The sequence below is a fragment of the Microchirus variegatus genome (assembly GCF_963457635.1).
Source record: "Microchirus variegatus genome assembly, chromosome: 18".
Classification (NCBI taxonomy): domain Eukaryota; kingdom Metazoa; phylum Chordata; class Actinopteri; order Pleuronectiformes; family Soleidae; genus Microchirus; species Microchirus variegatus.
The window spans coordinates 14,992,287-15,013,513 of record NC_139819.1 but is presented as its reverse complement, the minus strand read 5'-3'; the positions used below and the strand labels follow the sequence as shown (position 1 = coordinate 15,013,513).

At 38.6% G+C, this 21,227-nt stretch overlaps 2 protein-coding genes across 2 annotated transcripts; one reads left to right on the top strand and one right to left on the bottom strand.

The window, feature by feature from the left end:
* Positions 1–1,017: 1,017 nt before the first annotated feature.
* LOC310939762 (SEC14-like protein 2) lies at positions 1,018–13,388 on the bottom strand (the record flags this gene model as incomplete). Its single annotated transcript, XM_083904601.1, has 12 exons — positions 1,018–1,169; positions 2,279–2,448; positions 3,084–3,223; positions 5,971–6,077; positions 6,188–6,271; positions 6,431–6,491; positions 6,572–6,667; positions 6,844–7,032; positions 7,252–7,314; positions 8,225–8,268; positions 11,708–11,783; positions 13,335–13,388. The coding sequence occupies 12 exons, from the start codon at positions 13,386–13,388 to the stop codon at positions 1,018–1,020; spliced, it is 1,236 nt and encodes a 411-aa protein (XP_083760727.1).
* On the top strand, positions 13,387–20,796 carry rnf215 (ring finger protein 215; the record flags this gene model as incomplete). Its single annotated transcript, XM_083904600.1, has 11 exons — positions 13,387–13,501; positions 14,540–14,760; positions 16,354–16,506; positions 16,595–16,666; positions 17,329–17,414; positions 17,610–17,664; positions 17,783–17,887; positions 18,393–18,509; positions 19,469–19,612; positions 20,270–20,372; positions 20,658–20,796. 11 exons carry the CDS (start codon positions 13,387–13,389, stop codon positions 20,678–20,680), a joined length of 1,194 nt encoding a protein of 397 aa, XP_083760726.1. The 3' UTR covers positions 20,681–20,796.
* Between the last annotated feature and the right edge of the window lie 431 nt (positions 20,797–21,227).

The following is a 21,227-nucleotide window of genomic DNA, read 5'->3' as shown; positions in this document are numbered from 1 at the left end:
GCTGGGTGAGCAGCTCCATAGGAATGGACGGTGCTCCATACTGATCTTATAATACATCGATTGGAGGAATGCTGTGGTACAAACTTAGAACCAACACTTAATGCTTTAAACGCTTAGGACAAATCAGTAGAAAGAAATGTGTTCATCACAATGTTGGACCTTAAGCACAAACATACACCCATGTGTTCTGGTGAGTAACAGTCAACAATTTGTTTATTTATGAGAAAATTTAACAGGATGCCTGCTTGTAGTTTAGGATAAAACATATTCCATGTCCATTTTATATTTAGTTTGCAAAAAAATATTTTATTCTTTGCTGTTGTTGCAACCTTCATCATACAATAAACCATAATTTTGGACACAAAATGCTACTCTTTTTGGACAAAAACAACAAAAACTTCAGTGCTATTACCATCTATGGACGTATTGAGATATAATCCAGCCATAGTCTACATTCAATGTCTGATGAGAGTAACACGTTTTCAAACATGCACTCACATTGGCAACTTTACAAATGACATAAATAGCATGTAATACTTTTCTTACTGTCTCTTCTGACTTTATACATTTTAACCTATTATTTTCTGTGAATAAATGAAATTAATCAACAATTGTGTCAATCAGGCAAATTCCACAACTCAAATTCAGCAGTTAGCTTGCTTGTGAGTCCGAGTACATTTTGTTGGAACACATATTTTGCTTACTTGGTTGCTATCCCTTTACTTGGAAGAGCTTTTATATATCCTAGTAAAACCAAGTAAGCTGAGAATATGCTCCTCCCTGTTATGGAGGTCTGTGTGATTTGATTTCTAAATGGACACCACACAATTTAAGCCATCAAACATTTGGATACAATGAAAAAATCCTTGCGTACAGTGGGATCCACAGGTCGGACACAACATGTATTGGTATATTGGCCGCATGTATGTTGTGGCTCTGGTTCAAATCAAGTATGTCAGGCTGTAATTAAATATGGCTAAACATGAATGATACGACAATGATAGAGGAGGCATGTTGTTACAATGGACTGTTGTTCTCAGCGTCCACACTGTTGCTGGAGGCCCTGTTGGTCTGTGGGGGCTGTAAGTTGTCTGGCAGCAGGATCTCGACAGTAAAACTGATTATTTTGGCCTGGAAGATGCTGTAGGTGTTGTCAAATCTTATCACATCTGTGGAGGATAATCAGAATTTACATTTAGACCTTTTAGATTATTGGTGTAACCTTAGTGTAATTGGTGCTGGCTGTACTTTGGAGCAGGGTTAGCACCAGGTTTCTAAGGATGCTTTCTCACCTACAGCATTTGGAGCGCACCAAACGTGATGGTGCGCACCAAATGCTGTGGTTCGGTTTGTTTGCGTGAATGTAATCTCGGTCCTTTGGTGCGCACCAAATCAACCGGTCAGGTCTCGGACCGCTTTATCCACCCTACTTTGGTACGGTTCCTCTGGTGTGAAAGCAACCAAACCAAATGGGACGGAACGGTCTAGTTTAATGCATTATGTGTATGAGATACGGGATAACCACCAGTTTCCAGCATGCACGTCAGCGCCTCGGAACCTCGGCGAGAACGGTTTAGCGCCGTTCTCTGCCCAGCTTCAATCCCCACCGGGCGCGTTCACACAAGAAGCCGCGGCGTGCCCGGTGGAAATGCTCACATTGATTAGAGTGGCAGCGATCGATGGAATTCAGGGGTTAGTCCGGTTCCGGTGCCGATGGTCTTCTCTGTTTATTTAGGTTCGTTTAGAACTATGCATATGCGAAAGCTAACCGTACCCACATCTGTTTGCTACATTGTTACGTTTTTCTGACTGGTGCAGACCAAAGCAATCAAATTATAATCTATGAAGCTATGGGTACCGCACATGGATGTATAATATGAACTGGATAGAGCACCGCCCCCTCTGCCTTGAAGACAATTTTTACATGGTGGCCACTGTGGGTACTGCAACGGAAAACCCCATAAAAGCCCAAAAAGCAATTTTCCCATTGACCGCAATAGTAAAAGAGACGCCTGTAAAAGTGTCCACAGGACACCTTGAGACATGGACACAGGTTTTTATAGATATTTACATCGTAGTGACACTACTGCGCATGCTCTATGGGCCCCATAACCCGGAAATAAACGCAGAAGTCAAAAACTTTTTTGGCATATGCTCTGGGTGAGCAGTTTCATAGGAATGAACGGAAGCGAAGGGGCGGTGCTCTATCCAGTTCAGTTAATACATCCATGGTACCGCAGGAGGAAAACAAACACTAGACTAGGAAGCAGTTACTCACAGACTCCAGCGTGTTCACAGGTCAGTGACCCATCCTCAGGCACTAAGTGTGCATTGTAGCGTTGGCTGTGCACAACTTCCTGCATCTGAGCTGCTTTCTTCCATTCGCCCATTTTAGCCTTCAAAAACACTCCAAAACCGATGTCTGCCCCCTCGCAGGCAAACTGCCACCTAACAGGATGGGAGGGGAAAAAAATAACGTTTTCATTCAAACAGACTTTTTTCTGGATTACAAGTTTCATTTTGGTGTTTTTAGAATTGCAATAATTAATTGATTAATCAGTTAATTAGTAATTGACAACTACTAAAATGTTAAACTTCTTGTTTCTTTGTTCTGAATTGAGAGTAAATTGAATAGTTTCGTTTTATGGAAGAAAACAATTTGGTGTTAGAAAATAATCAACAGATTACTCCATAATGATAATGTTATTTAGTTGCAGTTGATAGTTTCAAAAATACTCAACTAAAATGTTTTCCATAAATTGGCATTAGGATAAAAAAAACAACTTTAATTTGCTAAAACATACAAAAACATGTCAATCTCTACTCAATTAATGACTTGTTTATTTGTAAATTTTATTAAAGATTAACTTTGATGAAGGCTTTTCATAAAGGACATGTTATTCTATAATGAAAATAACTATTAGTTGTTTTTCTAGAATTAATCTTCTGTTAGGCCAGTGTTTCCAAATCCTGCCCAGCATGTTTTAGATGTTGCCCTGCTCCAACACGCCTGATAACCACCCATTCGTTTGAATCAGGTGTGGACCAGGATTGGGAAACACTGTGTTAGACTTAAAGCTGACCTGAGAACACATCCCGGGATCAAGATCTCGTAGTCCAGCTGTTTGGAGGATCCTCGACTGACGGTCATACACTGCTCGTAGTTCACTTTAACATGTTCCCGTACATAGTAAGATGAGGGAACTGGGCCAACGTGATTTATCTGCAGAGATGAGAGCAAAAAACAAGTGGTCAAAAAACAGGTGCCGCCCACTTGAACATGAAATGGTTGAGAAGCTGAAGAAGGAAGAAATGAGGAGGGAAAGACAAAAGTGTCACTTACTGTGTTTCTCTGCCATTCTACAACATATCTACGGACACTTGTGCACTTAATGTATAAAAGTGTGTCACAAAAAACAGCAAGTGGTTTTCTCACACTTTCCTGTTTATTATACATAGAGTCAATCGTATCAGACAGACTAAACATTCATGTTGTGACTTTATTTTTCAAATCAAAACTGTAGTGTTGTTTCTGGGAAGTTAGCATTGTTATGTCAAAATCATCTGAAACCACTTCTCTAAAAAGTCTTGTAGAAATGTCTGAACAAACCGCAGTCGTGAAGAAACGGCAACTGACAAAAAGAAAAGATACGATTGCCAAAAATAAATCGCACAAAACAAACGCCATCAAATTAGAGAGCAAAAGTGCGTCAGGCATCTCATGATGAGTTGATTCTTGTAGAATCGAAATCAAAACAAACTTAATACACAAGAAATATAAGGCTCGAACGTTTGTGGGTAAAAGTGAAGTGTGTAGGATTTAGGGAGAATCTATTTATAAACACTTAATGCAAGTTTAATCTTTCTATCCATGTATAATACCCTGAAAATTAATAACTATTTTGTTCTCATTACCTTAGGGTTAGGGTTAGTGTCTACACCAAAATAATAATAATAATACTGTATATTGTCGGCAACACAGCTAGCTAATAAAAACATTTATTTAAAAACACTTTGAGGCTCTTAATTTCCTGTATCCTGAAAGCAGCCGAAAATGAAATTCTTTGGTTCTGTTCCTCATCGGTCCTCGGCCCAATTATTAATCTACAGAAACAGTGAAAAACACAGGTAAAAAAAAAACACATGAGGTTTCCTCATCTAAAGTTATATGTTGGCGTGTAACCTATGCAAGCTGCTGCTTTCTGCACTAGTTGCTCAACACTACACTTCCTACTACAACAGCAGACCTTGTGCTGAAGCTCATTTCTATGTCTACACAGTGAGGCAGGCATATATAGGTTTGCAGCTCTCTATGGATGGTTTGCATGAACAGGAAAATGTCTTCATTCTCTGTCACTGGGCAAACCCCAAAAGACTGTTTTGAGCATTTGTGCATTATCGTTGAACCAGTGCATTTAAAGTGGTTTATTCATATGTAACAGGATCCTTTAGGAATAAATTGAATGTTCATTTTCTCTTCTTGACTTGTAGAAGAAAAAAAACGGTGGGACAGGACCACGCATTACAAACAGATTTGCCTGCCAAATGTAAACACACATTCCCTGTGCATGACAAGACATGCATAAGCCGGTAAGTGTTTGTGTAGTGCAAAGCTGTCAGTTGTACCGCAGGAAGTAAAGCCAGTGGAAAAACTACAGCGTAGGAGTCAAAGGTTTCAGAGAACATCAAAGCCAGTACACTGTCTATTTTGGCTATGCAGGAGGGGGATGATCAGTTTTGGTTCAGATATGTATCCACTAAAGGACTGTTGCTCCAATAATCATTACGTTACCTCGAATCAATAAAAGCAGCTCTGCGTGTCTTTCAAACAAGATTTTAAATAATCTATGTAATGGTAGGCTAATGCTTATTACACAGCACAGGAGAATTCAGACAAGGGGGTGTCGACTGGTCTGATAATACTAGGCTGCAGGCAAGATGATATATATGATGTCTTTTCCTCTAAATGAGAACATTATTTACAAAATCAACATCATGTTGTATTGAATACCTGGAACTAGCGATTGAGACCATTTACTTGTCAGGAAAATGTTTGCAGACTTTGTAAATATAGCGGAAATTAGAAGCTCGTTTTCTATTCGCAACCAGCGGAGTGAGACCTTGGTGGCAAATCTATATCTTACCTTCTGTTAAACTTAACCTGGCAAACTATTAGACTAGGGAACTGGAAAGAAATTCAACAGACAAAGTGACGTTTATGTACGTCTGCATTTTCAGAGTATAATCTCCTCGAGTATCTACAATGTCCAGTATTCAGCAGCTACTGTGCTCATCCTGTGATGTGCTGTTGACGTGTCCAGGCTGTAACCTGCCTCTCCACACATCAGCTCAGTCTTCTTTTAACCCCTCAACTTTCAGGATAAGCAGTAGGGATGGGAATCACAGGTTCCCTTTAAAATATTATCTACTATACATGGTCCACAATACCAGCAATATCTATGATTATCAATATATTGCAAGAAAATCATATTGTTTGTGATACATTACTATATGATATTTGTCTATTTGAAGAAAACAAAACAGTTAAAAGTGCAGGATTTCCCTATTTATTCACAACATAGAGAACAAAGTGCATAAAGTCTATGTAATGAATGTGGATGGGACATCTCTTAGCGTAGCTTTCTCAGCCATGATCACGCTGTAAACTCCCTCTTCTTCGGCCAACCAAGTTTCCCCAGCGAGTGAAACTAGCAGGGACTGTTTACTTTAGATCTATTTGTTAATTAAAATATTGATATTTGGCCTGGCATATCGACAAGGAAGGACAACGATATATCACCGAATCTAGATTTTGACCTATCCCTAATAAGCAGTATAGAAGATAATGGATGGCGTCCTCAAAGTCTTGATAGTATTTCAGAATAACTGAGCAGCATCTGTGATGGATACTTATCTCCTCCGTCCTGTCAGCACCTACAGGCCCCGCAGGGTTCACAATCACTGACTCACCCTCGTCCGGCAGCGAGGATCTCCATCGGGATCTGTCAGTTTACCGCCGTATATCATCGGCAGCTCCTCTGCGTCAACGTACTTCAACAAGACTTCCTTCCAGTTATCTGTCAAACCAGAGAAACAACAACACATTTAACCTGATATGAACTGGGCATCTGGATACATGCTAAATATTCAGAAATGTATGATGCAGTGACACGTGACGTTGTCTCACCTCCAAGAATATTAATCTTTTGTCTTGTGATGTCACTCAGAAAGTGCTTCACAAGGTTGTAGGCCACAGGAAAGAGTTTCGGTGCTACAGGAGAAATATAAGTACAACACAGATGTTAACCAGCAGTACGTTTATTAAATTAACAAGAAAAAAGAAGCAGGATAGGAAAATATAGAAATGCAGGTGGAATCATCTGCAATGAACATGTGTTTGCTGTAATGTGGATATGAAGTGCAAATTTACCTTTAATAACAAACAGTCTCTTCAGACCTTCAGGGTAGTTGTCTTCAAACATCTGGAGAATCTGATGACACAGAGGAACTGTTATGGGTGTGTCTGTGTATGTGAGTGTGTAGTTGTGTGTGTGTGTGTGTCTCTGCCTACCTCCCCATATGTTTCTATAGCAGGCTTCCATAAGTGTTTCAGACCTAGTCCTTCAACATCATAGATCATAGTGATCGACTCCACGTTCCTCCCCAACTGGATGAAAACAGTGTAGGAAGGAGAAAGAAAACTTTTAATGTGTAAAATTTGAATTAAAAAATAAAGGCAGCTGCATTTTCAGGTGAAAGTGCCATGAAATCAATGGTTTATGGTTCAATCTAAGAACGGAAGAACCTCATACCTCAAGCATATTGTGCTCACTGTTCACTCACCCTCTCTGACTGACGGTCACAGTCCTTCTGCAGCATCTCACAGTCTCTTATTTTGGACTTAATAAAGTCTTGTTTGGAGGCAGACAGGAAGAGGCCTTTGGGATCCACCGGTCCAATCACATCGTACCAAATGGGACTACCCTCACGGTCGTGACCACACATCCCTCCTGACAGATACTTCTCTATCACCTGCGAACAGTTAAACAGTCAGTTGTTAATCAGCAACTTCCTGTTTTTTATGTGTGTTGTGTGCGTGTGTTCCAGGTATTACATGACTACATGTTGTATGGTTAGGATAAGGTTAGGCCAGCAGTAGTTATGGTTAAGGTTAGAATAACTCTCCAGGAAATGAATGTAAGTCAATGTAATGTCCTCTCAGACTGTGTGTGTGTGTGTTTGGGGGTTTACCTCTGGTGGACGCCATTCAGTGATTATTGTGTCTACTTTCATCTGTTTCCTAAACTCCAAATGCTGGAAGAGAAGATGGGTGTGCGTTAAGACAGACGGTGCGACAGCTGATCCACACATGTATAACATGATGAATTAAAGGGGCTTAGGAGGTTTTAGACGGTTTAAAACCTGCCTCATCAGCAGGGAGGGGATCAGTCATGTCCACATGCAAGCAAGCAAACGCTTACAGTCACACCAACAAACGGAGAAATACGTGTTTCAGTCAGCTATTGTTTTCCTAATTCTTTTCCCCAGATACTTTATATTTTAATACAATAAATATTTTAAATACAGAGTTTCTCCTCCTCTGTTAGATATTAGCGGTTGAGAACATGTGAAAGAAAATGACAACTGTGGAGTAAAGAATTATGGAGAGAAGAATAAAAACTGTTTCTTTCAGTCTTCTGCTCAGGATTTTTCAGGTGTGTCTAAAAATATGGCTCCATGAAGCACATAACTTCCTGGTCAAACGCTGTAACAACACTTTCAGTTCACTTTATCAATGGTTTAGGTGTTTTGCTGTGAGTAACTGTACCTGTTTCTACACTACCTACACTACTTGTGTACATGTAAAGACTTCTTTGGTAAACATGTTGATGAGACAGTATGTTCGGACAGTGCATCTTATCAATCTGTTGAAGCAGCTACGTTACGTTTAGTGACTGTACAACGTTTTCTTCCATCTTTATCTATCTAATCCCCGCAGGCTGCTGCGATGACTCAGTTTCCCCACAGCCAGACGATACAACTCGGCTCCACTCTAATCTGCGGCCACGCCTGTACTGATGGACTGAACCGTCTGGAGGAGGTAACTTTCGCACAGCACACAGATCAGTGACGGAGAGAGAGAATACATTGTGGTAATATCTGGATTGCATTTTATACCGGATGTCCTTTTCCATAAAGAAAGAGAATCAAAAGTATACATTACCTTCCGCAGCATGGCCTCAGACTTCTGCAAATTGAAGTTTCTGGCTAAAAAATGAAAGAAAGAAAGACAAATTAAGGTCAACATGATTAGTGCAAAGAACTGTGGTACACAAGTAATATGAAATAGTATTTGAAAGGAGAAATAAAAAAAATATATAAAAGACTGAGAATAAAATGCATAAACTAAAAATGTATTGGAAAATTGTTAGTTAAAAGATTGGTGTGTTTAAAATGATAATAAACCACATGCCCTAGAAACATTTCAACAAAATAAGTGTAAAACTGATTATGAAAACATATGATTATATAATCTTACATAAATAGTAAATGGAGTCTCATGCGTGGAGTCAGTACGACTGTCTAGCATTCCTTCAAAGGTGATTAGCTTAGTAAAGTCCAGATACTAAACTAACTCATGCAATGGATTTTTACTGTGGCACCTAATGCTCTATTCTGAAACCCAAAATTACAAACGCACAAAGTAGGATCTGGCAAAGGATCTGGGCTATGTATTATTTTGGGTCTATAATAACCATTAAGCCCTAACCTAGTCAGTCCCAGAGACTGTTTTGGGGTCAATGATTTGTTTCCGACAAAAACATAAAATGAATATTATGATTCACATACAGTATATTTCTTGTCAGTACATGATACAGGTTATCTTGTAGAAATGGCTGGTTTGTTCAAAATAATACTAGATGTTAAAGAAATGCAGTAAAGAAAGTAACGTATTGTGTGATGGTTTGTCATCTTTAAAACGTAGGCCCCCCCCCTCCCTGGTAATTTCCAAGACAATATTCTGATTTCAGACAAAAGTGAAAGGTTACCACAGTGCAGGCTTAAAGACGAGGCCTGCTGTGATGTAATGATAAGCTGTGATAAGCTTGTGGCTGGTACGAGACCTTCCCGTGCATTTCACCTCATTAGATAACATTTTATTACACTTACCTCAAACTAGGGATCTGTGTCTGACACACCACAGATCCACCTTTAATGACACTTTAGATAACAGTGCACTTTGTGACATGTTATCATCTTTTTAATCGTCACCCTGCATTTTAAAGCTAATAAAATTTTAGCTCCAAAAAGAAGTGATGAGAATAACTGGTAACATTTCGGTATCAAATATCTGATCGGGTCCTAAGACGACCTTTTGGGAGAACACCAAAAAGAGCTGGATATATTTAAGTACTATTTAGAGTTCATGAACAGATACTTGTTTAGGGCGAGGCGAGAAATGTTGACATAACAAAGTGAGACTGAAAATATGATGTATGACTGGTTTGTTATATTGGATATGACACAGTCACAGAATAAGGTATTGGTGTTGTTGCTCTTATTTAGAACAATAAATTCAGTCTGTTGCATATTAAGACATACGTTAATAAAAAATAACATGGGTTATGTGTGCCTTATATGAAAAACAAATAAATCCACCATTCGTTTTATTCCAAATAACACCAGTTATATTGCCTTGTATGCGGAACTTTAACTTTTTAACTTTTTCTCTCAGGTCACTCTCAGATCCCTCAGTTGTAACCAATCAGAACCTTAAGTATGCATGGAAATCACTGCTTATTAGAGCTGGAATGAATGGTTTATACAACGGATTAAACTGTTGATTATGTTCCCGATGAATCCACTATTTGTTGGGTCTATAAAATAATGTCTATAAATGTTTCCCAAACCTCAAAATGTTGATGTTCTTAAATGTAAACCAAATAATTCAGTTTTTATATGTTTCTTGTTATATCACTTTAATAAGTTAATCATTGCTGTTTACTGTGCACCAAATTGGGCTTTTTGCTTTGAATCAATTAGCAGACTATTCCATACGGAATTAGATTTGTGTCAATATTATAATATTATATTATAATTATAATATATAACACTTTTCATGATACAAACAACATTTTTCACGAATCAAACAACACTTTTTCAGAAGCAAAAAATAATATTGATTTAATCATTCAAAAATATGTTATTTTAATGTTTGAAAAATGTGTTCTTTGCGCTCCCTGAAGTGTTGCGCCATGGTTTTTGATTTGTGGACGGGCCTTAGGAAGCTGTCTGCTGATTTTTGAGTGACAGCTCAATGAACCGGAAGTCGTCACGGCAAAGAACACTTCAGGGAACGCAAAGAACAAATCGGGGAGTGCAAAGAACACTTCAGGGAACGCAAAGAACACTTCGGGAAGCACAAAGAACACTTCAGGGAACACAAAGAACAATTCAGGGAAGGCAAAGAACACTTCAGGGAACGCAAAGAACACTTCAGGGAAGGCAAAGAACAATTCAGGGAACGCAAAGAACAATTCAGGGAACGCAAAGAACACTTCAGGGAAGGCAAAGAACACTTCAGGGAACGCAAAGAACACTTCGGGGAGCACAAAGAACACTTCAGGGAAGGCAAAGAACAATTCAGGGAACGCAAAGAACAATTCAGGGAACGCAAAGAACACTTCAGGGAAGGCAAATAACAATTCAGGGAACGCAAAGAACAAATCGGGGAACGCAAAGAACAAATTGGGGAACGCAAAGAACAAATCGGGGAGTGCAAAGAACACTTCAGTGAGCGCAAAGAACACTTCAGGGAGCGCAAAGAACCCTTCAGGGAACGCAAAGAACAAATGTATTTTCAAACATTAAAATAATATATTTTTGAATGATTAAATTAATATTTTTTGCTTCTGAAAAAGTGTTGCTTTCTTTGTGAAAAGTGTTGTTTGAAAATATTGACACAAATCTAATTCCATAATTCCACAGCTAGAGTCAAACAAACCCTTCTTTGTGTTCATGTGTGGAACTGTGACGCTGACCTTTCATTGAGGCAGAGCCGCGTTTCACAGCTGCCACAGTGAACTAGTGAAACCTAATTAGAGAGAATAATATCCTCTCACTAGCTTTCTGAATTCTTGTTATGAAACTCGAAAACCTGAAACCTGTGGAGCTACAGGAACATGGTGGACGAGGATTAATACAGTGCAAGGGTTGATACAGTCCATCTACCAAGAGACGAGTGTCTCTTGGTAGATGGACTGTATCGCACCGTAGTGCACCTTTTAAGGCGCTTATCAGTGGATTAGTCTGATAGATGTGCTCGACCTCTCCTCCAGAACTAATCACTGGTCTTCACTTAATTTCCTCCAGGGCACAAACTCAGCCTCCTGAGGAAAATCTGATTCGGAGAATTACTCAAATTTAGCTTGAAATTTGGTACAAAGAAGCCAAAGCCTGGTTTAGCTGTGACTGGATGGCAATAAACAGTGTTTACATGCATTCCGTCAAAGTCCATTCATGTGATAAACCTGAGCAGCATCTGCTTAATGCACAAATGCACCTTCACATTTTCACATCTGAATATTTACAGGAGGAGAATCTCACTTTTACCACAAGAGATAGATTTTTGGCATTTTGTGAACGATAGCTCCAACCTAGAAAAAAGCAGCAGGTGCCACATCTTCTTCTTTATTTTGAAACCCACCTCTGAGCCAGCGTAACAGGAAGTGGTCATGCTGTTGAGGAAGTTGAGGAAGAATATCTTGTATCCTCTCTCGAAACTACAGCCAGAGGAAGGAAGGAAGGAAGGAAGGAAGATATGAGACTTGAGAGACTAACATCTTTTCAAATCAACAGATGAGCCTGAAGCTAAATACCATTCTTAGAAAATATTTTTAAATATTAAATATTAAAAAAACACGGTTTAAATTTTGACTGGAGCTTTTCATTTCCCATTTCCAGGAGTTATTCATCACTGCGACCAAAACTTGTGACTCTGTGTCACTGTGACACTGCTCAACAGATACCTTTTACAGTTTTCTATCTGTTTCACATGGACAGAAGAACAGTCAAGAGAGTATCAGCAAAATTATAACTTTACACTGCATTACATGGACAAAAATATGTGGACAACTGAACACTGTCTATATACTCAAGCACTGATAATCGATTAATCTGTCAGTTATTTTCTCCTTAAACCGAGTACTTATATATATAAATCAAAGACCAAACTTATTTACATTTGAGAAGCTGAAAAATCAGCACTCAACAACACTCAAACGGATTAATTGACGATAAAAGTAGTTGACGATTCATTTAGTCCTTGATTAAACAAATAATCGTTGTAGCCCTATTGTTAATGTGACTTCACGAAATGTTTGCATCCTTAAACACCGGTAACGTTTATCTCATAAGTCCACCTTTGTTTGACTTGCAGTTTGTTACACATTTAGGCTTAAAGTTTACTCAGGATTCACTGGTGGAAAACTGAGCCTGGGATAAGAATTTACATCTGTAAATCACACCAAATTGAAATAATAATTAAATATCGCATGTAAAGAATAGGGATGAGCGATATTAGAATTTTGCCGATATCTGGTATGCCGATATATTGTGAGTACTTGGGCCGATAAATCGATATGTTTTTTCTGGCACCCAATTGCAAAGATCTCATCACTCTCATCACATACTCTCAGCAGATGTATATATACATTTTCTTCTGTTGTAGTCCTCAGTCATATTGGCAGATCTTGGCATGGTTGCCTATATCCGATAATACATTTTAAAGCCAATATCTGCCGATACCGATATTGTGCCAAAATGACTGGAATATAATTTAGGACGGTATAGGTTATTGCTGTCCTAACATCTTTGTAACTACAAATAAATCATTCATTTCAGTGGGTATTAACTACCAATGCATTCTACAGGCTATAGGCCTTTGAGTGAGTTTGCTGCAATTGGTGCTGCAACATTTAACTGATTAGTACATTGGAAAAGTATAGTAATAGCATGCAATTGATTTGACATCCATTCATTTATATAAATTACATTTATTTTTTATCATGTAATGAAAACACGTCATTGGGAAACCAACATATTATCAGTGGATTATTATTATTATAATATAAGGATTTTCGTGATTCAAATCGTAATCCTACATCTTGATTCAAAACCTTGGGTGATATAGAGATGAGTAACCGCTGCAAATGAGTTAGAAACAGGTGATAAACTCTTTACAGAACGCTTCTCTTCTCTGTAATGTCATTACAGTAGAAACAATACGTGATGCTTTAATTTTATTGTTCATGAATTTGATTTAAAAAATGTACCTGCTGTAGCGCTTCAGCCTGTTTAGGACTGAGGTCTCCGACTCTTCCGCTCATGACAGATGACGTAAGAGGACAATTCAAATTCACTGCCAGAGACGAGAGAAGCAGGTCCTTTTCCAGGCGCTTCCTCACCGCGATGCTCACCCTCAGTGATGCTTCACTGTCCGGTTAATCCCGCTCTCAGATTGCCGTCTGCAGGTGGAGCAAACGTAAACACACGAGCCTCGCGCCGCCCGTTTCACATCATCCAGGGCAACCGGCTGACTCGGCCAAAGATAGGAGACCTAAGAGGATGGTTACTCTGAGCAAAAAGCAGCAACCACAGATAGGATAAGTCACGCCCCATTGTATAATCTTACGTAATGAAGTTCTCTCTTTTTTTTATCCATAACAGTAGAAATACTCGTACTATATATTTATAATATGTAGTCCTACAAATATTATTATTCTTTAAGACCAGTTTCATAGTTTTTGTTTAAAATTTACAAAACAGAACTAATATAATAATTACTTTTTCCTTCGTGAGGCTGACATACTGGTTACACTGCAGTTTCTTGACAATTTTTTTTTGTCAAGAAACGTATTGTACATCACTTTTTAAAATAAATTGTATTTACAAAAGTAATATAGTATCATATAAGAGATGTAACTCATTACTTTTGATGCCAAGTAAAAAGATGTGTAAGACGTAAATATTATATTAGTTTTTATTACTACACTTGACTTGTCCAATACTACGCCCGTTTCCACCACTCAGAAAGTCTCTCATAATCTTTTTTTTTTTTTTTTAATAAATATATAATTCACTAACATTTTTTTTGTTGTTGGACGTCTATAGCCTTGTAAATGTTATTTATAATATAAATATATATATATATATATATATATATATACATTATAAAAATGAAATGTTTCTACTGAGAGGTTTTGTATATTATGAAAATGAAATAAAGTTTATTGAAAAAAAAGAAACACTTGATCTGAATGGACGTTTTAACCCAAGACACGACGAGAAGATGATAACCCTCCCTCGTTTTCCGGTTGGAACCGGAAGTTGTCGTTTCTTGTTTACATTCTTTCAGGGCTCTGGAGAACAAAACGCTGTCAATTTTCTCTCATAGAATGCTGGTAGACAGTCCGTTAGGTTTGTGTGGTGGTTTTTAAACGGTGCTGTCTCGCTGTTGTTGCTTGCACCGTGGCTCCAGCTCGCAGCTACCGCTTTCTCTGGGTAATGTTACCGCTCCTCTTACTTCGGTGGCCGGGGCTGCTGCTTCTGCAGGCGGCGGCGGAGCAGGTCGCACAGGTGGAGGTTTTCCTGGAGCAGAAACCCGGTGTCAGCGCACTGCTGCAGGGAGAGGTGGTGGAGTCCAGCGGGGTCAGCAAGAGCTGCGAAGACCGAGAGGAGCTGGACGGAGACCTGGTCCTGGTGAGTTAACGCTGTGGTCAGGATTTAAAGGGTTGTTTTGCTGTTTGTTGTATGGTAAATGTGTGAAAGCTGACATTTGGTAACTACAAGATAGTACCAAGTGTCTGCAACTAACAAGTGGTGTCATTAACTGTTATTCTGTGATGAATATATTCACTGTTTTGTCAAAGTTGCTGAAGTTATCATGACAAAACTTTACGTGAAATAAAAATGTGGACATTTCTGTGCTCTCAAGCTTGTCAGTCAATAATCTATACTGTTATACATGATGTATGTCCAGATTCACACAATACATATAGTTAATACTTTAAATGAAAAGGCTCTTTTTTGGACTATATCTTTTTGAGGGACATTTTTGATTGCAACTGTGATTTGACAAACAACACCATTAAAACCATTTACTCTGTATCCTATTGCTATTGCTGTTATTGTATTGTATTGTACTGTTTTCCAATGCATAATCTAAAATAAATATTTGTAAATTAATCAAGAAAATAGGTTGCTCAGTTTCCCACAGTGTGTTTACTGTGTTGGGAAAGCAGACACCAGCCTTTATGAAGTGTTGAGTACATCGCTGACATCATCCTGTTATTAAGGATGACTCTGTGCCAATTTTTGCGCCAGATTTGATCCAGATATTACACATTGAGTATCTACAAATATCTATATCAGTCTGATACAGCCGTCTACACAACACGGTTGATAATAAGACATTTGTGATGATGTATTTACCACCTAGTTATGACCAGCTATTTCAAGAACATAAAAAAAACAAAACATAATGTTCCCACATTTGCAGCTCTCACTTGCATTCTTGTTACACAACAGCAGTGGTGGATTTATCTCTTTACAGCAGGGGTCTCAAACTGGCAGGCGGCTAAATCGAGCCCCCCACTTAATATTATGTCATAATGAAAACATGGCCCAGGACATCACCGTCTTTTAAACACAGTGTGAAGCTGAGGCACAGCTGCCAGCGAGGTGAATATAATAACAGTTTAATTACAGTTGTACACACTATTATTTTTGTAATTTAAAATAAATGTCTGTTTTTTATATTAATACATGAATTTTGCATCATAAGCGGTAATAATAAGTATACGTGTGATATCATGATGTAATATTGTCAACAGTTTTTCCACTTTTGCCTAGTGATGCACTGTACATAATTTTTGGGTTAACAGATATTATTGTATTTTACTTTTTCTGTTTTCGATGCCTGATTCAGTGATTTTGGCCAGTATCAGACCAATACTGAGTATCTTATAGGCTAATCCTTACTTGTAATAATGGTCACTCACTCACCTCACGGCCCAGTTGGAACAACAGACACGTGCTGGCAAAGACTCTCTGACAGAGGTGATAATGAAACACAGTAATAATCATTTGCAGCCTTGAAGCACTGCTCTCACCCTCCTCAACAGTCAGCAAACACAGTACTTCATGTGTCAGCTTCCTCAACACATGGTTGGAGGCTGCCAGCTTTCAAAGCAACACCATTCATGACATTGTTCTTTGAAAGAGAGGTCACATGTGTCACTAATATGATATCTTCCCTGTAGTGGAACTGTCTACTCTCTTTACTTTCCTCAGGTTCAAGTTGAGGAGACGCAGGTGAGTGAAGGAGAAGGTGAGGATGATGCCACAGAGCAGGAGCCGTGGATCGGGGTGGTGCCAGTGGAGATCGACGACAGCAAGGCCTCCACTGGGAACCAGGAGTCCTTCGCTGATGGAATGGTCAATAAAGTGAGTGTGGTCTTTGAATACTAATTGAACTTGTGGAGTATTAGTTGAATGTTTGAAGTGTGATATTGTTTTTTTTTCTCTGTCTTAGATGAAGCGAGCCTTAGTCCTCGGAGCTTCAGCACTGATCATTCTGGCTCTCAATCAGAAAACCGTCAGTGAGGTAAAAACACCTGTTGTTATAATTGTTTAATTGATAACAATTACAATTAGTTTAGTTTTGGTAGTTTATTTCAAACATAACATTCACTTTTTTCTTTGTATTTCCTTCTTGTCATGTGTTTGAAAATTAGCCGAAGTACAACTCAATTTATCGACTACTTTACCCTCTGTTTACACTATATTCATTTTATACAATGGTCTTAATGTGTAATGTAATGATATTTATGACTTTAAACACTGTCATTTCCATTACCGTTCTGGATTAAACTGCTGTTCTTCATCCTGTTATTTTATTTAAAATTTGTATTTTGTATATTTTTAAATGATTTATGTTTTTACTTCATACACTCGGACACAGTGCCTCTTTAAATTTAGTTTCCATCTTAAATTATATCTTCTATTTTTTATGTACATATTCTTTATACCTTCTCTCTGAACACAATTTCTTTATTTGGGAGTAACTTATTCCTCGCTCTGATTATTATTTGCGCTGTTTTAAAGTGAATCAAATCAATACATTTTAGAGGTTGCATTTTTAAGAAGAGTTCATTTGTGTGGTCTCTATATTTTTTTTATTCCAATGCCAAGAAACTGTTGTTTGTACCTGATAATTGTCGTTGTTGGCATCTTATGTTTAAAAACATCGTTCTCTTTGTGCTGCAGATGGATCTGTCACAGGTGCTGTCTAAGCCCATCATTGTGATCCAGACGTCTGAAAATGTCACAAAGCTGATCGGAGCTCTGCTCAGGTACAGAACTCATTATTATTCCTGATATTGTCAACAGCAGCCATGCTTTCAGATTGATGTTGCCTCTGAAAACAGTAAAAGATAACATATTTAAAGAGTTACATACTGTAACATTTAGAAATAATTTGTTAAGTGTGTGCATCTATACCATACATATACAGTATTGTTTGTTTGTTTGTTTATTCACCTCTGTAGGGGCCTACAGGCAACAGCGAAAATCACATACAAGACGATCCTGCAGGACAACCTGGTGAGCTGCGCATTCAATCAGCTTACAGTGTTTTCATTTGTTAGCACTCCCCCAGTGGTGAGTGAAGAGATGACAGGCTGAGCTGACAGTGAGCACATGCTGCTGTGTGTTTGGGCAGGGGGCCACACTCACACTGTGGTCCAGCTGTGGTCGATCGAGAGGAGGGCGCTACGGAGAGTGGCAGGGGGTCATCTGCACGGGGGAGACCAACTCTCAGGTCCAGGTGGGAAGGAGTCGAACGAACACATCAGCTTGTTTTCTTAAACCTGTTGTAGCATTTCATGAATTTAGTACGTTCTCTGATGCTTCATATTAGGGCTGAACGATTACTAATATCTAATAAATAAATTATAATTCTTACATAATTGACTGTGTGTGCAAAATTAAAGTTTTCTTCTGTCAGTAGAATAGGATGTGTCGGTCAGGGCAATATTTAATCTTAAAATGGTGTTTTGATACATATTTTGGCTTGAATCAATTTTGCACCTCTTGCGATTTGAAAAAATTGGAAAATCGTTTTGCAGAGCTTGATGATGCTGACTATAAAAAATCATCAGGGAAACGTCTAAAACATGCAGGAAGGACCAGGATTGGGAAGCGTTGTGATGGACAGATTATATCTCTATGTATATATATATCTATCTATATAGATATATATATACAGTATATATATATATATATACAGTGTATACTGATAATAAGCTCAGCTCACTGCTCTGTCTCTGTAGAAGTACCTGCAGCAGTTGTGGGACACTGTCCTCCTGGTGGCTCTGATTCTCAGCACCGGAGTCATCGTCCAGGCTCGTTGGCAGTACCAGGACCGCCAGCTCAACGATGACTTGGAGGTAAAGACTGTGTCTCATCACAAGCCCATATTTTCCAAGGGTGCATACATTTAAGATCCTGGACAGGTAAAAACATTTTTAAAAACCTGCACCTACACATACCCGTGCACTTTTCAACTGATTATAAACACACAGACTGTAATACTGATGTGCTTCATTTTTCAAACAAATTGAACAATGCAAAAAAAAACAAAACACTCCATTTGTGCTCAAAAATTATAACAAAGCCTCTAAGAGATCAAAAGACATAATGGAAATATAATGATATATAACAGATAATGAACCGCAGCATCAGACTTTCAAAATAGTAAGTAATTTTGGGTCCTGGGAGATTCTTTGTAAAGAATTCAGAAACAAGTTTGCGTGAAAAGTGAAACTTGGGAGTATATATTGATATATTGAACAGCAGAATCTGGGCTACAAGGCTGTATTAACGTATCTTTTATGTGACAAACACAGCTCAAATAACAACTAAATTACGTATTACATCTTTGGCACTTTGTCCAAAAACACACTCCATACGACTCAAATGACCCCCACTGTTTCTGACGTCCTATTTAAATGAGAATGTTGCGCTAGTCAAGGGTTGTCAACATGGAGAAAGAGAAAGGAAGCGCAAAATGAAATTTGAAGCCACTGAACAGAAAGTACAGCTGACGTTCTGCGAAGAGCAGATAACTGGGATCAAAGGATATGACATCCTTGAAGGGGCCGTACCCATGTTCCCCAGGTCCATAGGACATCCTGCGTCGGTATGATGGACAGCTCCATCATTACCTGACATATCAAACAAAGAAAACTATATACAATGGATCTTGCCGTGAGTCCTCCTGACTCACCTGCAGCTCACTGAGAGCTTCCAGTGAGCGCTCTGCTGTTTCTCTCAAGATTACACATATGTCTACTTTCAATAGATGTGTGACACACTTTTTCTCAATAAGTATACACGTTTCTTTAAGCTCCTTCCTAAACAGGACGTCCTGAAGAAAATGTCGTCTCTAAAGACCAAAAGATACTTTCAGCCCAAACGCTGGTGCGACTCGTCCCAGCCAGTGGAGACGGACAACTGCGCTGTGTGTCTGGAGCCATTCAAGAACAACCAGGTAAGCCGACTCCTCACACATTTTCTGTTGAAATGAAGCAGATAGTGTAATATTATGTCACCATTGGTTTTCTTAGTTTTAAACACGCACTTCTATACATACAACAGACGTGTTCAGCTTTGCTGCTCCATCAGTTTGCAACAATTAACTGCCCTGTTTCATCGTTTAATGGTGTCTATTTTGATATTTTATCAGTCTATGTTTTATTTATTCTTTTGGATGAATATTGTGATATCTTATATCTGCAAATGTTTATGCTGCATTTATAGAATCCCTATTTTGTCAGTTGAATGTGCTGCTGTCAGGACTCTCGGTTATAGGTTATAATAATAACAAGAATAATAGATCTTATGACAGCAGATTATGCAGGTCATGATTTATTGAACTATTTATTTAGATCCCCAGTAAGAGACATTCTTTCTTTGTTAAATTAACAGCTCTAAGAAATTACATACACTACAATAAAACAAAGTTTTGGCAGTTCATTTAGTAATTGGCTAATTGTTGCAGCCCTACTTCCTTTTATTGTATCAAATCGATTTGTGACAAAAAAAACAAACAGTGCTTTTGCAGTGCTTCATAGGATGACCATGAAATGTGAATATGATGTGAACTGTTGGGGGGCAATCTGTTTTTTTTCCCCAACCGCCATCTCAGTGTTTGCGCGTTTTGCCATGTCTTCACGAATACCACAGAGTGTGTGTGGACCCCTGGCTGCTGCTGCATCACACCTGTCCTCTGTGTAAACGCAGCATCCTCAGTGAGTTTCATCACAGCATCGCACACAGTTCTGTGACTTGATATTTCTTCATTTAGAGTTGGTGCTTCTGTAGCACACCCTGGTTCATACAAAATATGTGGTCACGCATATGATTTCAGTCTTCCTTGTTGTTTGCAGTTGTTATATGTGATTGATTTAGGTGTTTCCCAAAATGTTAGCTAATATGAAAACAGTTATCATAGACAAGCAAGTAAAAAATAGTAAATTACCTATATTGAGTCTGTTATTCACACATTTCGCATTATTTATTTTTTATCTTTCCAGGCAGCTTCCGCAAAGACAGTTAACAGTCAGCTCTCCTCCATTGCCACATCAGCAGCAGCAGCAGCAGGGAATCGTCCATGATATTCCAGTAGCCATCGTTATCAACCTCATACCTTCCTGTGGCCAGCAAAGAAATGTGGGAGTGAGTCTGAACCTCTCGCGTCAGCCGAGTGACTGACAAGACCATAGGGCGATCACTTTTTACTTTCTGACCTTCAAGATGGGTCTCGTGTACAAATTGCGACAGCGTCAACAATAACAGTACTGTACTGGTACAGTACTATTGTGTATGAACAGTACTTCTTCCTGGGATCATGTTACTGTACAATTACGGATTATGCGTATAATGTGACGAGACACAAACACAGCTGTTCTGTTAACAAAGCTAACAAAACATTTGTATTTTCGGTCAGTGAACACCGGTAACCTCAGTATTTTTGCATGGACAAACATGGATGAGCTAAACAGACCAGTGTCAATGATCACTTTTGGTCAAAATGATGTCATTTTTGCAAAGTTTAAACATGGTGTCACCCAGTGTCTAAACTGTGTAGATGTAGTGGTTCTGTA